The sequence below is a fragment of the Neoarius graeffei genome, chromosome 14 (assembly GCF_027579695.1).
Source record: "Neoarius graeffei isolate fNeoGra1 chromosome 14, fNeoGra1.pri, whole genome shotgun sequence".
In the NCBI taxonomy this organism is placed as follows: domain Eukaryota; kingdom Metazoa; phylum Chordata; class Actinopteri; order Siluriformes; family Ariidae; genus Neoarius; species Neoarius graeffei.
In genome coordinates, this window is record NC_083582.1 from 48,055,933 (window position 1) to 48,073,419 (window position 17,487).

The 17,487-nt window shown below is 41.3% G+C and overlaps 1 protein-coding gene and 1 non-coding gene across 2 annotated transcripts in view; one reads left to right on the top strand and one right to left on the bottom strand.

Annotated features, from left to right (window-relative positions):
- spata20 (spermatogenesis associated 20) overlaps positions 1–17,487 on the top strand; it is a 102,857-nt gene that overhangs the window by 35,798 nt on the left and 49,572 nt on the right. Inside the window, exon 12 of the mRNA XM_060939887.1 lies at positions 887–1,055. Within this exon, the coding sequence (XP_060795870.1) occupies positions 887–1,055 (169 nt within the window). The remainder of the gene's footprint in view (positions 1–886; positions 1,056–17,487) is intronic.
- On the bottom strand, positions 10,548–10,620 carry trnar-ucg (transfer RNA arginine (anticodon UCG)). The gene has a single exon. It is a non-coding gene; the product is annotated as a tRNA-Arg (tRNA).

The following is a 17,487-nucleotide window of genomic DNA, read 5'->3' on the forward strand; positions in this document are numbered from 1 at the left end:
GATTCCCTACCAAATAATGTGCATGAAATCGTTTGCTTCGCACAGTCAAGCAGACAGAGGAAGTCTGTGCACATGTGCAGGTTTACCCTCTTCTTTTTCTTCTTCTTTTGGGTTTTACAGTAGCTGGCATCCAGTGTTGCATTACTGCCATCTACAGGTTTGCTTTGACCGTGCACTAACCATTACATCATTTTGTCACTAAATGAACAGCTAATCACACCAAGGTGCTCGCTGACTGCCGATATTTATTAATTTGGCCCTGTGTTTCCTTTCCTTCGCAACATCATCTTTTCTTCTCGCTTTCTGTTACTGTAGTCAGTCTTTTGTGTTTTATTTGCGTCCTCCATTTTCCTCTCCTGTTTTCAGATTTGTATCCCACAATGCCTTGCGCGAATGGGGAAAGCCCAGCACGTGATGCATGACATGGTATCTTGAATTGGATCATGGTGAAGCAGGGAAAAAATAACAGAGAATTTAGGGCCACATGACCTTAAATTCATTAATTGTTCCATTTAAAAAAAAAACAACTAATAAAATTGGAAGTCTGTGATTCGAATTCAATGGTTTTCGGCTCACTAAGCAAAAATAATTGGGTGTCGGGGAAATTCTTTTTATGACCTAAACTTGAAAAATCTGAAAGGCAGTCTAACTTTTTAAGATGCTCTTAGAACCTTTTTGTGGATTTTTATAGTGTGTCAAATAGCCTTGCAAACACACAAGAAAGTGATTCTGAACTTAAAACTTTTAAGTCTAAGCAGGTCTAACTGTGGTTTGAATACTGGTGTGTGAAATCTCTGTAATTAACCCTCAGTGTATGAGCTTAACTCTGAATATAGCTCTGTATGTTGAATAGATGACTGACATTTAGCTTTACATGTTGTAACAGGGCTGATGCTGTCAGGATTTGCCCGTGTGGGGGCAGTATTAGGAGACCAGGCTCTTCTTCAGAGAGCAGAACAGACTGCACGGTTTCTCCGAAAACACCTGTGGGATGAAGAGAGTCAACACATGCTGCACTCGTGTTACCGAGGCGACAGCATGGAGGTCGAGCAAACGTAAGGAACGTTCCTTCAGTCTCCTCATGATTAGATTACACACTTGCAGAAATCAGTAGACACAAACAAGCATGAGATCACACTTCTTTTTTTTTTTTTTTTTTACATCAAGGAATGAGATGGCTCTCTTTTTCACAAAAGTGCGGTTTCATTTATTCAGTTTGTGAATGTGAGTGTCTCACAGCAGATGTTTCTCCAACTGTTTGTTGCTTGTTATAAAGGAAACTTTTTTTTTTAATTGATTTGTTATGATCGTATGTAGTGAGCGCAGGCCGTAGCACACAAAATGTGTTTTCATTTATACAAGAAAACTAGCACACATTCCATACTGTTTCCAATTGCACTTTGACTGTCAGTTGCCTCAGTAGAGATGGAAATAACTCAGAAAATAAATGCATATGGCATTGACTTAATTTTCAGTATTCCTCCTTTTGTTTTTCTGTACCTTCAGCTTGATGCTGATCAGTTTCCGAAGAGCACTGATAATGAACAGTTTCATAGGAGCACACAATTATCTCTTATAGCTATTTAATTTGCCATTTGTCCCAGACCAGGACTCACTAATGTTATCCGGAGGCAGACAACACTGGTCAATTTAATTGGAATTATTTATTTTGCTTCCTCGGGAATGGAACAGCAGATCCATTTTCTATACGTACTAAAGATGCTGAAGAACAAAATAATGAGGTTTCTTAACACAAGAGCTGTGAACTATGTATTCTACACAGTTTAATTTTAACTCGAAATCTTGGTATAAAACTGACAGTTATATTTCAGAAATATAATTTTTTTTTTTTTTTTGCGGTCTGGTTTCCATCAAATCCTGCGCTCTGATTGGCTGGCAAGCGGGTCCATATGCTACGATATGGACCCCAGATACGGACCTCTGGTGACTCGCTCATTCACAACAACAAACGTAGTAGCAATTTTTGTCAACATTTTATCTTTTTTTAAAAATAAGATTTATTTATAAGATTTTTATCAAAAATCTTATAAATGTTTGCCAGCATTTCTCAGGAGAATAGCATTAATTTTACATCATGGATAGTGATAATGACAGTGTTCACAGCGAAAGCGAGTTTTACTACCCTGAGGAAGAAGAAATAAAAGAAAACATTTCAGGAGAAAGCTAAAAACCTGTAACTGCTGCCAACGCCGAGCAAAAATATGGCTGAGTCCTGAATGACTCAATTTTGTATAAATAGGGGACTACATAGGCGGCAAAATATAGTTTTTTTCCTGCCATGGAAGTGCACTTGTATACCAAGGAGGAAGCCATTTGCATTATAGCCGTGAATGAGGATTCAAAATTGCGGCTCGGCTCAGTTTTCCATTTTGGGCGCTCTTGTTTTCTGTTAGAATTTGGTAAAGAAAAAAAATTATTTACCAACTTAAGGTCGGTCCGTATGGTGAAATACCGTGATCTTGGTCCCGAATACTGACCTCGGCCCAGAGGGCCTCGGTCAGTACTTTCAAGACCTCGGTCATGGTATTTCACGATACAGACCTCCCAGCTGGTAAATAACATAACATGTATATATTTCCCATATCCTTTATTTTGGTCATTTTATAGTATAAAGACTGGGGGGGGGGGGAATAATGCTGAAATGTGAAATCCTCACTAGTAATAAAATCTACACGACCAGTCAAAAGTTTGGACACACCTTCGAATTCAATGGTTTTCCTTTATTTTTATTAATTAAAAGACACTTAATGTCTTAAAGTAATGATGGATGTCGTTTCTCTTTACTTAGTTGAGCGGTTCTTGACATATTATGGATTAGTACAGTTGTGGAATAGAGCTATTTACTGTTATTATTGTTTATTATTATTATTATTATTATTTACTGTTTGAGCTGAAACACATTAAGAAGGCAAGAAATTCCACTAATTAACTGACTAATTAATTGACGAGGCACACCTGTTAATTAAAAAGCATTTCAGGTGACCAGCTCATGAAGCTGGTTAAGATGATGCTAATAGTGCGCAAAGCGGTGGCTACTTTGAGGAATCTACAATATGAGAAGTAATATATAATTATTCTTATAATTTTAACACTTTTCTTTGTTTACATAATTCCATATATGTTCCATATGTTATTTCATAGTTTTGATGCCTTCAGTATTGTTCTACAAATGTAGAAAATAGTCATAATACAGAAAAACCTATGATTGTGTCCAAACTTTTGACTAGTACTGTATTTTACACGAAAGATAACGCACTTCAACACCGTTTAACACACTGCTGCGATAGACCTTGCTTACAATCAGCTTAGACTCTCTTCTCAAGAAACATGTGCCTTCTCAGTCCTACTCTACTATCTGAATTAACAATACTACCCTGCAACTGTGCTATAACAAACTCTTTTACTATGAACTTTCACATATAATGAACCAAGTTCATGTCCCCCACCTTTAGTGACAATGAGTTGAAGTCTTAATAAAAAAAAATTTAAAAAATCACTGTCATGTCGACGCGTGTTGCTGCTCGGAACACACAGTGCACCATTAGGACTAATTACGGTATGTGCACCTGTTCCGGATCCAAGTGCAATCGCAGCACGTGCTTATAAGGACTCTGTAAACACACAGACTTGGTGAAGGATATGCGTTGTACCTAGTGTCTCACGTTACCAAGCCTTGTATCTGTGTTTTGCCTTAATGGTTTTGACTTTTTTTGTGTATTTTGATTCTACCTTTAGTCTTTGCCTCAGTAATTTTGTTTGTGATTCACTTGACCATTGCCTGCTTCACAATAGAGGTCTGCGCGGGTCGGATTTTTCAGTCCCGCTCCCGCCCGTGCCCGCATTGTGCAGTCCCACTCCCGCCCGCGCCTGCAAAGAATTATGATTTTCAGTCCCACTCCCGCCCGCGCCTGCCATATTTTGTCCCGCTCCCGCCCGCAAATCCCGCATGATGCAGACGTACGCGTTATTTCTCAGGAAAGTTCTTGTCTTGTCACAGCGTGATGGTGCCCCGCCCCCTACTTTGAGTGGATTTGAGCATAAATATCTACAGCTCACGTTCACGTTTCTTATTATTTACCTTGTTTCTGAATTCAGCATGTAGTGTCTCTAATAATAATAATTAGTGCTGTCAAGCGATTAAAATATTTAATCGCGAATCGCACATTTTTGTCACATGAGAAACCATTGTAATTCTCTGATCAGCATAAAAAAGTGAATGGGCTTGCTTTGTACCAATGTGTTTTTGTTTTTATTGCAAAGCAGAGCTAGCAAGAGAACCATTAGTGAAGTGATTTACTGCTTGAGTTAGTCTACAACTCTAATCAGAGAGACAGGTTACACAGTGACGGTAGGCTTGACATGCTTGATTATAATATAAAGTACACTATTATATTAACTTTAAGATGTTCGTTGATAAATATTGCATTGAATCTGATCTTTACTGTTTCAGCTCACTTAACACATTTTGTACTTTTACACTTTCTGCCTGTTGATGCGTCGCGCTGTCCAATCAGAGGCAGCCAAATTTGCATATTACAGGAAGGATTTCTGGGATAGCATTGAGTTTACAGACGCTGTCTTCTTAAAACTGAATAAATATTTAAAAAGAGCCAAATGAGCCAGTCTTTTGAACGGCTCTTTTCAAAGAACGGATCACAAAGATGTGGATCCCATCAAAGAGCCATAAATCCCATCTCTACTAGTTTCAAAAGCTTATGAAAAACCTACATCATGTCACAGATCGTTAATCTCGCGATAAAAAAAATTATCGCAGTTAAAATTGAGTCAAGTTAACGCGATAATAATGCGACATTTTTTACAGTACTAATAATAATAATAATAATAATAATAATAAAAGACAGGCGAGCACGTAATTCCAAGTGGAAATTTGGTATATTTATTGTTCAGCCATACAAAACATTAGGCTAACCCAGTTTACATTTGTTAAGCATTTCTAACTAGAATATCCTAGAGAATACCCTATAAGCATAGCATATATAAATGTTATAACAAAACACAGTCCTAGCCTACAACAACAAAAAATCGACAGTATAGGCTACTGTAGCCATTATAGGGCTATGGTTGCACATTTCTAAAACTATTTGGGCTTGAGCCTCCGTGCAAGTGTTAAACTCAATATAACATAGCTGACCTTGTTTGAATATGAATAAGAAAAACGAGAAAATCAAATGCAGGTAAACGAAACAACTAAGCCTATTGCTTAGGCTATCGGGTTCTTTGAACAGCTATGGAGAAACAGTAAATTGTTCACTGTTGAGGGCTTCAACATACTGCGCCTTTCCTCCAGTATGCGACCACATATGCTGAACGCACGCTCGGATGGTGCGCTGGAACCTGGAATGGCCAGTACATGCCGTGCCAGTTTGGCAAGTGTAGGAAAGTCATAGCAGTGATTTTTCCACCACAGCAGGATATCTTTAGATTGGTGTGATTCGGATCCAATGAGTTTCACTTTCAGATAATCATAAATCTCGGAGTTTAAAGGGGTACCAAATTATAATATATACAGTTGCTGATGTGACAAAGTAACGTATTCTTAAGTATTCTATCAAATTTATATACTAGAAAACAACGAAATATCTTGGTAATTGTAAATATAATACTTTATACGCTAAACCGCACAAGAGTCGCCATTTTTAAAAGACCGTGATGTCAGCGCTACCCACTGCACTAGCGGAACTCTCTGAAATAGAGGAGATAAGCGTGTAATCATGGCGTCGGGCGCATCAAGTGAAAGCGACAGCTCTGTCAAATCATACGAAGAGATCCCGCAAGACACACTGCAAGCAGGCTATGGCTTAGAAGGGTACCAGTTTGAACCTAGGAGAGGTATTCTCGACTCCGGTGATGAAATAAGAGAAGAAAGCTTGGATGACGGCGAGGATGAGACCAGGCCCGGCGCCAGGAACGGTTTACTAAGGGGGCAATTAGAAATCGCAAGGGGGCAAATATTTTTCATATAGTGTGTAGTAGTGATGGCAGTCTGACAACGTGTTTCAAACAATTAACTGCGCCAACCACAAAACCACGGCCCCGAAGGTTGCTTTAGTACGGGAAAATCATGTGGCATATTACCAGGGCAGTTGCGCTTTATCAACAGCCGTGCCCACCTGTTAACCCACCCCTCCAATTTTCTCACAGTCACGGGTTACAACTGGAAAGATGCCAAACATAAAACAACACACACAAACCTACAGGCAAGTCCTTTAAATTTAAAATGCATACAAATAGCTCCGCGGCATGAAAACAAAATATCAATGCAAGTCTAAGGTACTTGGCTCGGCGGCCAAAATCATAATTTAAAAAAATCAACAGACCCCGCGGCTGCACCAGTAATAGCCTTCCTGACTCGCACCGAGTCAACGCTAACCACTTAATCCGCGATCCCAGTTTAGGCATGTAGGGGACAAAACACTCTGAAGTGATGAATTTTCACCCCCGCTGCATGGGGGGGTGACGTCAACGACACATATTCTTACGCTATTTGCGCACAAAGCGGACCATATATGAACACATACACCGACATAAACGGAGATAAATTTAGCCTACAAAGAAAGAAAATGGATTCACAATATTGTGATTGAATTCGTTTAATTCGGTGGGGGAAATACTACTCCCGTAAACTGACTACATATTGCAGAGACAGTGCACTTGTAAGTGTAGACTACATGTAAAACCCCCGCCCGCATGACCCCTCCCCTTGTCCTTATCACAGGTCTGTGTGTGCGCGGCTGTGTCAACATTTCACACATACACCCACAATAACAATTAAGAAAACAATTAAGTGATCTGAGTCTTCGTTGAGGGGGCGGGGCTGTAGCCACGAGGGGGCGACGCCCCCTTTCGCCCCCCCCACGGCGCCGGGCCTGGATGAGACTGATGCTGACCATGGGCATGGCGAGCATGGGGCAGAGCGTCTGCGTGCAGGTGACACGGCGTGGTGCTCGTGCGGAAAATGTAACGTGGAGTTGCTCACAAGTCCAGCAGAATTTATTTGCTGCAATGAGATAGGTGCCACCCGTGGACTTGCGAAATCGTCGCAAGAGGCAGAAACAGGTATTTCACACGTGCTATTCCCAACCTCAATGAGCCAACACAACTGGGCACATACATATGTCATGAGTGTTACGCAGAGAAAATGAACGTGCATTCTGATTGGATAAAATTAATATCATGGCGGGCTGTTCAAACTGCGGAAATAGTTTGCTCGAGCTACTTTCAAAACACTATAACTTTCCAACCTTAGAACAAAAAACTTTTGTAAGTCTTGAATAAGGTTCATTAATGTGTGTTTTATTGTTATATTTACTCTATATATTGCCCTCTGTTCCCCTTTAAAGACTTCGATTCAGCACCCGTAGCACCGACATCCTCCCATTCCTCAAACTCACGAAAAGTGACCTTTTTAGGTGGAGGTGGCTCTGCGCTTTCATCAGTTTGGACATCAAACCCCAACTCCTCGGTCATCTCTTTCACAGCTTCCGTCACGTATTGTCTTTCATTTGCATTGATCATCCTAAGATTTCAGGACTCTTGACTTTTTAACGGTAAATGTACCTCTTTTTAAAGCAGAACTTACTTTTGAAGCACTGTGAGATTCAGTAAAGGAGCTCTGCTCTTCTGCCATGATCGGAGATCTCAAACACGGAAGAGGAAAGGAATCGAGAAACGAACGAGAGTTATTTATCCTCTCCTGGATCAGAATCAGAATTCTGATGACCAGCTCATCTAAGGTGTCATTGAGGCATCATGTTAGTGTGGGTCACTGGAGGCTGGGTGTGAACGGCGAGTCATTAGAGTGATCAAAGGATTTCCCGTTAGGGTGATCAATGGCAAATTTAAGATGCCATTCCTCACTCAATCTGGCAATCTGACTCTCTCTGCAAATTTAGGTGGGGTTTACATTAGACCATATCAGCGGATCATCAGATTAACGTTTTTAAAAACGATTCGCGTGCACACAGCAACGCCAATACACGGATACGCTAATCACATGACTAATTAGACGGCACGTAAGTTGAAATGTAATGTGTAAATTTCTCCTCAGCGGCTCGGCTCCGCAGGCATCCTGCGCTCCAAATCACTCCGCCCTGAACAGCGAGTGCCCTCTGGAGGGTGCGCACTCCCCGGCCCTGCGCAGCTCACAGAGCGCGCGAGTGAAGCGCACGAGCAGTGATTCGGGACTGAGCCGCTGTGTGTGTGATCCCAGTGCATATCGGGCATGCGCGTCACTTACCACTTGCACGTGGAAGGATGGCAAGCCTAAAGACAATCATAACTACACAATGGGCAGTATTTGCATCAGTATTTTCATATTTTTATACTCTTTAATGAAAGGTGATACAAGGCGGAAGTCTGCGCCATTTTTCAGCAGTCGCGTCACATGACCAACGCCAGCGAATCAAGAAGGTGGATGTCACAGGGACGTTGTCCAATGATGACGTCAGCTAGAGCTCAGCACAGCGTATCCGCGTATCCTCAATGTTTACACAGCACCGGATCAGATACGAACTGGGTTGAATACGTGGGCCCTGGCGGATTCCCGTTTCCCGGCGTTTCCCGGCATTTTAATGTGAACGGACAGTGCATCCGCGAAGAAAATGAGACGGATGCGGTCTAATGTAAACTTGGCCTTAGGCATCTTAAAATGTTTTTATTAATGGCAAATAAAATATCCAGCACAAATTATATATGATAGACATAAATTAATAATTTATACATTTTATTTCAAACACATTTTTAGTTAGCGGGACTGCAGCTTATCACCGCTCCCGCCCGCGCCCGCATATGTGCACTCCCGGTCCCGCCCGCGCCCGCAATGAGCTTTCAAAATTTGTCCCGCGCCGCACTGCTTTGCGGCGGGTCCCGCGGGACTCCCGCGGGACTGCAGGGCTCTACTTCACAACCCTGCATTTGTGTTACGTTTTTGAACTGTTTGTTTGCTTGTTTGTAAATAAACGCTCTTCCTGCAATTACATCCGTCATTTGCCTGCTTGCATGACACACTGAGCCATGCAGTCCTCTTCCCCAGAGACAAACAATAAGTAATCAAGTCCGCAGTCAAGTTTACATGTTAACGGCATAAAACAAAGGCTTTACAAGCCTCGCTTAGGTGTCAATTACCAACAGTTATCGAGAATGGTGATCAAAGGATTGCTAAAAGGACAAAATGACTGGTGATACCGCTAAACTTAACACCTAGTTAAAGCGTACCAGTGGCATTTTTATATTCCCTGCTCCACCCAGCTCCGCGGTGCAACATAAATGACCTCATCTGTGATTTACAACACATGAATGAACTGAATGGTGAAGATTTAAAAAACATTGACAGGAATACACCGGTAACCTCCAGCATTTCCATAATGGATGAAGAAATAATCACCTCCGTTCATGATCCTTTAACTCAGTCAATGAACTGCAATAGTGATTAGGAAGGAGAAATTCACAATAAGGAGAATGTGCCTAAAATTTCGCATATAACATGAGTGTTTGGTGTGACAAGTGGGTCCATTTCAGTATGACGCACATTTTGGTATCACAAACTATTTGGACATCCCCCAAGGAGTTTATCGTGGGGTTGCAGTGTGTTTTGATCTACTATTTAGCATGCAAGTACGAAGGCCACAAAAATGGCCGTTCCTGATGAAGTGGCCAATACAGCCCTTCATTTCTTCCCCAAACACAAACTGCTTCATAACCTGTAGCTGAAATTCATTTCTGGCAAGAACTCATCTTCCATCCCAGCTGTTTACACTCACATGTGCATCATGCTTTTTTTCCTCAGGACAGTCGAGGAAAACATGGGTCAGTGTGGTTTTAAGCTTTTGATTTAGCTCAGGGTTTTGTGCCAATAAAAATGAATTAGCATGTTCTTGTTTGGAATAGGAACAGATAACGCTAATTTCAAAGATGCCTTGGCTGATCATGTTATTAGCTAACTAATTTACCCCCCGAATCTGAAGATTAAACTGGCTACTGTTAATGCACAGTAGTACAAATGCACTAGTCATAAACATCTTACTGCTCTCAGTGGTGGATGTTTCTTTTTCATATTCTGGTATTTGGTGCTTGTGCAAGTAAACAAATTGATCTTAATGGTCACTGGGTCACTTGTGAAATTTCCTCTCTGCATTTAACCCATCTGAAGCAGTGAACACACACAAGCAATGAGCACACACACCCAGAGCAGTGGGCAGCCATGCTAACAGCACCCAGGGAGCAGTTGGGAGTCAGGCGCCTCGCTCAAGGGCACCTCAGCCCAAGGCCGTCCCATATTAACCTAACCTGCATGTCTTTGGACTGTGGGGGAAACCCACGCAGACACGGGGAGAACATGCAAACTCCACGCAGAAAGGCCCTTGCCGGCCGCTGGGTTTGAACCCAGAACCTTCTTGCTGTGAGGCGACTGTGCTAACCACTACACCACCTGCCACCTAAAGTTAGCAGAGGACCTCTGGGTTATGAGCCCAGCACTCTTCCACTGCACCGCTCTGCTACGCAAAAGACAACCACGAAGGGACTCGAACCCTCAATCTTCTGATCCGAAGTCAGACGCCTTATCCATTAGGCCACGCGGTCACTAATGTGGGCATTCTCAGTGAAAACAAGCTGAATTGGAAAGGTGAAGAGACACTCTACTTCAGCCTATTCAAATACACTGTAGAAGCATGATTTTCAGAATAAAACATTCCATGTGCTCCATAGACACTTGGCGATAGTACAAAAATGCATGAAAAGAAGAATATATTGCAGCTTTAATTCATTTAAATTCTTTTTTTATAATGCTGTGCTTTGTTTAAGGGTATGCAAACAAGGAAGCCTTAAGCAAGGTTATATGCAAACAAGTTGCAAATATTGCAAATATAACTGCATGTAGATTTGTAGTTCCAGGTTATTAAAAAAATTCCTGATACAAATACTGCCTAATAATAATTAAGCGTTCCATATTAGTAATTATTATACATACGGGACACTTTTTCAATGGAATAAAAACATGTATTCTATTCCTTTCTTGCAGGTTTCATTCATTTGGTTCAATAGCATGCAATATTCTTAGCATATCACTTGTCTTGCATGTATTACATCACTCTACCCAATGGAGAATGAGCATTCAATATGGTTTATGGTACTGCATGGTTGTCAAGACATGACATCACACGGAGCTGATGCAAATATTCAATGAGAAATTTTCTGCTGCAAGCACGCAGAAGCGTTTCTTTGTTCACCAGGAAAGAGAAAGACACGTTGAACACCTGAAAGGCTACCAGAACTTCATTAGATATTCTTCATGCATATTTACAAGCAGTGGCCAACCATTACTCTTTTTGAACTGGGACTTCAGCTCAGCCAAAACTTAGCCAGACCCACCCAAAAAGCAACAGAGCAAAGGATTTTGTAAGGGGTTAGCGGCAGGCTACCAGGTAGCTCCATTGTGTGTAGTTGTCGATGTTGATTGTAAAAGTAAGTAAATTACATTGGGAAATGAATACTTAAGTGTGAGTGAAAAATACTGTGGCGATTGTGTGTGGAAGAAGAGTCTGGAGACAGAAATCTTAGTTTCTCGGTTGTTAGCCTGTGCTACTTGCTCTTGATAGCACTGGCTTGACTGCTACAACCTCCCTCGTTCTTCCCAGATCACCCTTCTGCTTGCTGACCTGCACTGGCTACCTATTGCAGCTCGCATCAAATTTAAGACATTGGTGCTAGCTCCCCAGGTTCTCAAGGGGTTCGGTCAGCATACCTCCAGAGTCTGATCCGCCCCTACATGCTAGCCAGATCCCTATGATCCACTACTACTAGTCACCTGGCCCCTCCCCGCTCCTGCTCAGCCCACTCAAGACTACTGTCTATCCTGGTTCCCCGTTGGTGGAATGACCTTTCCATTGAAGTCAGAACTGCCGACTCCCTGACCACCTTCAAGCGCAGACTGAAGACTCCCCTCTTCAGGCTGCACCGCTTCCCTGCCCGCTGTGTAACTGCATTTCGGTCTTGACCAACCCAGGATGTGTATGGTCTAGCCTGGAGTTAGCTGTTTTGAGTTCTGTATTTAGTTATACTTTATATGGTTGATTTGTGTCCTTGGCTGGCTGAGTATTGGTATTTCAACAGCATATTACATTAGGTATTGCTGTCACTTGTTCAGTTGGCACTAGAACTTTCTTGTCTAGAAGTTCAGCACTTCATGTACCTGACATTTGCACTCATTGTACGTCACTCTGGATAAGACTGTCTGTCTGCTAAATGCCATGTAATATAATGTAAAGTATATTATTATTAATAATAATAATAATAATAATAATAAAGTGTTGCCAGGCAAAACAAACCTCTCCTGGTAGCACTTATGATGAATATGAAGGAAGATATCACAAAAAAATAGGTACCATGTCCATACAGTAAATATAGCGCATATATAAAATATTTTACTCTATGAGGCAGTAGGCACAAAAATGAAGCGTAATCCAAAAATGAATAATTTAAAAATCATAGAAGTAAAATATACCAAGTGTCTGTACTTTTTAATATTATTCTACTCTTACCTCTTACAGTTTTTGAAACTGAAACCTCCGAACTGAGGCTGACATACACACGCTGTCACCATGACCGAAACTCTTATTTCCTGGAAATGGCCCGGCGCTAGAGCTCAGTGGAACGCACTTTCCCTCTGTAATAAGCATAAACATGTCTGAAAGCGATTTCTTTAGTCTAGTCCATTTATTTCGAATGGTGAACCGAATTGTATGCACTCACCGGCCATTTTAATCAGAACACATATATGCACATGTGCAATGCGTGATTGTTGCATTCTTACAGCACAATGACATAGTGGCTAGTGCCTCTATACTGTATGAGCCAGTAGCCACAACAAAAATGATTTTGACCTTTTTGGTGACCTTGATCGGATGACCCTCAAAATGTTGGAGGTTCTATTTGAGACCAGTGCCCATCTATCCTGAAAGTTTCATGAAGATTGATCCAGCCGTTTTCCCGTAATATCGTTAACAAAAAAAAACTAAGAAACCCGACCAAAAACAATACCTCACCCCTTGGTGGAATCCGTCCCAGGCGAGGTAATAATAATAATAATAATATTGACTGGTTTTCTTTCACGGTATATCAGATATATTCCATTCAGCTAGCATGATATTGAACTCCTCTTCAACTCATTCAGTATCATGCTAGCTGAATGGAATATATCTGATATACCGCGAAAAAAAAAAGCCAGCCAATATTATTTAAATATACGCTGTAGATTTGAACACTCGCTGTATTTTACCATTCCATGTGTAGTTTGTATTTTGCCCATTCCAAAATTGGTATACAGACTGCAGTGCATTTAGTATGGAGATAATTCCTGATATGACAAGCTTCATTTTGATTAATTATTGTTTATTATGGACTCGGGAGCTACTCAGACATTTGTGCATGTTTGTCCAAAACACAGCCTGAGTTATTTGCTTTTCAGACATTAAACTTAAGTGTTTTTTTTTTCCCCCTTGTGCAATATTCACTGTGGCCAAGACTGCCAGAGTGCCCTTTGAGGGTAATATTAACGATATAAATTTGACATTATGAAATATGAACTAAATAATCATATAAATTGTTCAAAAGCAGTCACACTGTTTCCATTTCTCTAAATGTCTCACTGGTGCTGTTTGTATGTTTACTAGATATCTTGGAGGTGAAAATGTCTAGTTCATGATGTGAAAACTTCATTTATCTAGATGTATAAATGATTTATCTTGGTCTCTTTTTGGGTCTGGTACAAACCAACAGCCAAGTAATGTGGATGAATGCCATATCACCTAAATTGAGATAAATTTGTAGCCATAGAAAAGGAATGTATTTATCATTACTCGGACTGCTCATGACAATGAACATTACTAAAGTTTCCAGGTGTTAGAATGTTGTGCCAGGAATTTTGCCTACTTATTGTATCTTCTTGCAGTTGCCAAAATCCATCCATTATCTCTAGTTGCTTATCCTGTTCTACAGGGTCGCAGGCAAGCTGGAGCCTATCCCAGCTGACTACGGGCGAGAGGCGGGGTACACCCTGGACAAGTCGCCAGGTCATCACAGGGCTGACACATAGAGACAAACAACCATTCACACTCACATTCACGCCTACAGTCAATTTAGAGCCACCAATTAGCCTAACCTGCATGTCTTTGGACTGTAGGGGAAACCGGAGCACCCGGAGGAAACCCACGCAGACATGGGGAGAACATGCAAACTCCACACAGAAAGGCCCCCATCGGCCACTGGGCTCGAACCCAGAACCTTCTTGCTGTGTGGTGACAGCGCTAACCACTGCACCACCATGCCACCCAGTTGTCAAAATGTTTTTAAAAATTGTCTCCTGCTTTTATATGAAATTTGTATTGAAACTGACAGGATGGATGCAGTCGAAATCTTCTGCAGAAGGAGTTCTACTTAAAAATGCATGGCAATCTCAGAGGTAGTAGAAGTAGTCATTTTAATAAGCTAGATGGACAACCCAGAAAATCAAGTTAAGCACCTGCGTAAGTCTGGATGCAGAGAATGTTCCCCGCATATCTATCGAATTATCTTGTGTTTTAAGTGATCGATATAACTCTTTAAAACCCTTTGGTGACTGACCCCTTGAAAATGGTTCCTCCAGGAACGATGACTTTTCAGTTGTCAAGACAACGGAAAAACTAAAATACAAAAACAGAAAGATACGTCACAATGCTCTTGTGCACAAAACAAAATGCTCTTGTATTTTAGTTTTTCCGTTGTCTTGACAACTGAAACGTCATCGTTCCTGGAAGAACCATTTCAAGGGGTCAGTCACCAAAGGGTTAAAAAAGCCCTTGATGTACAATCCACTTTTGTATTTACTTTTATTTTGTACATCACAGATTTTCATTCTGCATCACAGAAATCAAACATATCTTTAGAGTGTAAATACATCTGAAAGTGTTGACATGCTGTTGTACTCCCAGGAGCCACTACACACACTGCTCTTTGTTTATAGGGCCCAGAAGCTGAAATTCTGGACATCAAGCTGCTCTTAATTTGCCCTGTTCTGCTGCTGGAGGACTTTCTTTCTCTGAATCTGAAAGCAGAGGCAAACCGGGTGATTAAATTACAAGAGACGAGACACTGGAACACGTCTGTTGTGTGGAGCTGCTCCACTTAATTTCTTCCTCGCAAGGAATCATTTCCTTTCTCTGCTCATCCTTGTGAATATTTTACATGGCAAATCAAAGTCCATCCCCCAGAGTTGAACTGGTGATGATTTGATCGGTACGAGGCAGTTTTTCTTGATAGTCGAAAAAGTCAAACGAAAATCTTGTATGAGTGGAATGAAATCGGTGTCCAATTTATAACAGTAATAATGTGCTGTAATGTCTGGATCAGACACAGTGATGGGAAGCTGTAAATAATTTTTTGACGTATCTTCATTCTATTTAGCATGTATGTTGCATCAAGAATAACTTACCACATGCTCTGAGATTTATTTGCATTTACATACCTCATCTCAGACCTTACGTATAGATCATGTATTTTGACTTTGAATAACTGGTTTTATTCTATCCACGTTCACAGGATATGAGCAATCGTGTGCTCTGATTGGCTACTCTACTACTAGGCTATCAGGGGCGTCGTGGCTCAGGTGGATAAGGCGCCGTACCATAAATCTGGGGACCCGGGTTTGATTCCAACCCGAGGTCATTTCCCGATCCCTCCCCATCTCTCTCTCCTGCTCATTTCCTGTCTCTACACTGTCCTATCCAATAAAGGTGAAAAAAGCCCCCCCCCCCCCCCCCCCCCCAAAAAAAAAACTACTAGGCTATCAGCTAATTTACCATGAGTAGAGAAAAACAAAATGGCAGCGCGTGTTGCTGAACCAACCGAGGACGAAATTAAAAACTCTACTTGAAAACAAAACCCCCCAAAATGGGGGAAAAAAGCAACAAAATATGGAATAAAAGTATCTGATGATAAGAATGTATATATTTTTTTATTTTTCAAGAATTATTATAGCATTTTTCGCAAATTGAGACTGTCATTTCGCTGGTTTGTTTACATTTTAAGCGGAAATGATTTTGTCGGAGGCGGCACGGTGGTGTAGTGGTTAGCGCTGTCGCCTCACAGCAAGTAGGTCCGGGTTCGAGCCCCATGGCCAGCGAGGGCCTTTCTGTGCAGAGTTTGCATGTTCTCCCCGTGTCCGCATGGGTTTCCTCCGGGTGCTCCGGTTTCCCCCACAGTCCAAAGACATGCAGGTTAGGTTAACTGGTGACTCTAAATTGACCGTAGGTGTGAATGTGAGTGTGAATGGTTGTCTGTGTCTATGTGTCAGCCCTGTGATGACCTGGCGACTTGTCCAGGGTGTACCCCGCCTTTCGCCTGTAGTCAGCTGGGATAGGCTCCAGCTTGCCTGCTGTATCCTGTAGAACAGGATAAAGCAGCTACAGATAATGAGATGAGATTTTGTCGGACATTTTGTATAAAGTTTTTATTTATCGAATTTGCTAAAAATAAAAAAAGCTGTTTCTCAAAATCCATTGAATGTGGATAGAATAAAAGATATTCCACTCAATCTTCCACTCATGGCTTATAGCCAACTCGGTGCTACACGCCTTGTCGGCTGTCAGCTCATGTACGACTCGATTTCGTGGAATAACTGTTAAATAGTTTCACATGAGAGACAGAATGTTTACATTTTGAGGAAGTTAAATCACCAGCAGCGGGAAGGAATGGACAATAATAGAACTGCATAGAATGCTTAGAACTGCATAGAATGCTTCCTTCAAGATTGAGGTAGATGTCTAGGCAGCGCCCCTCTTAGGATTTTCATACATTGCTATTCATCATTTGAAAACTAAATCTCCGCTGGTTAAATATGACTTGAATGTGCCAAAAAAATGGAGGTCACACCAAGCAATAGACCTCCACTTTACTTCCTAATAACGGAGTTTTATCTTCAGTTCTGCTTGTATAATTTGTCCCCCGCTTGGCGAGCTACAGTGCCGCCTCAGTGGACATGTCTGAGAACTGCGGATGAAAGGTTCCTGATGTATTCAGTTTTATCAACATAGTGCTTCAAAGAATGTTACTAGAGATGTGGCTTTGTTATTCAAGTGCACCTCAACAGCTCTTACCAGTATCCGAGTTCTGCAGATGTCCTCGCGTAATTTATTTCCAAAAAAATGTGACGACCTAAACAAGAGCTTGTACTAATGTGAAAATGTTTCTTTTCCTATAAATGTGAAGTTTATTTTCTTACATTATCCGGAGAACATTTGTTCAGTTATGTCTTGTTTTAAACAAAGGACTCAATATAGTCTATCTTCAGACTGGCCAGGTGATGTTTTGGTAGCTTTGCCAGTGGGTTGAAGAAGTGAATGTGCACGAGGAAGTGTGCATGTGGATGATGAAAGTGTTTTTCCCCTCGTTTTAATAGTGACCAGATTTGTTTCT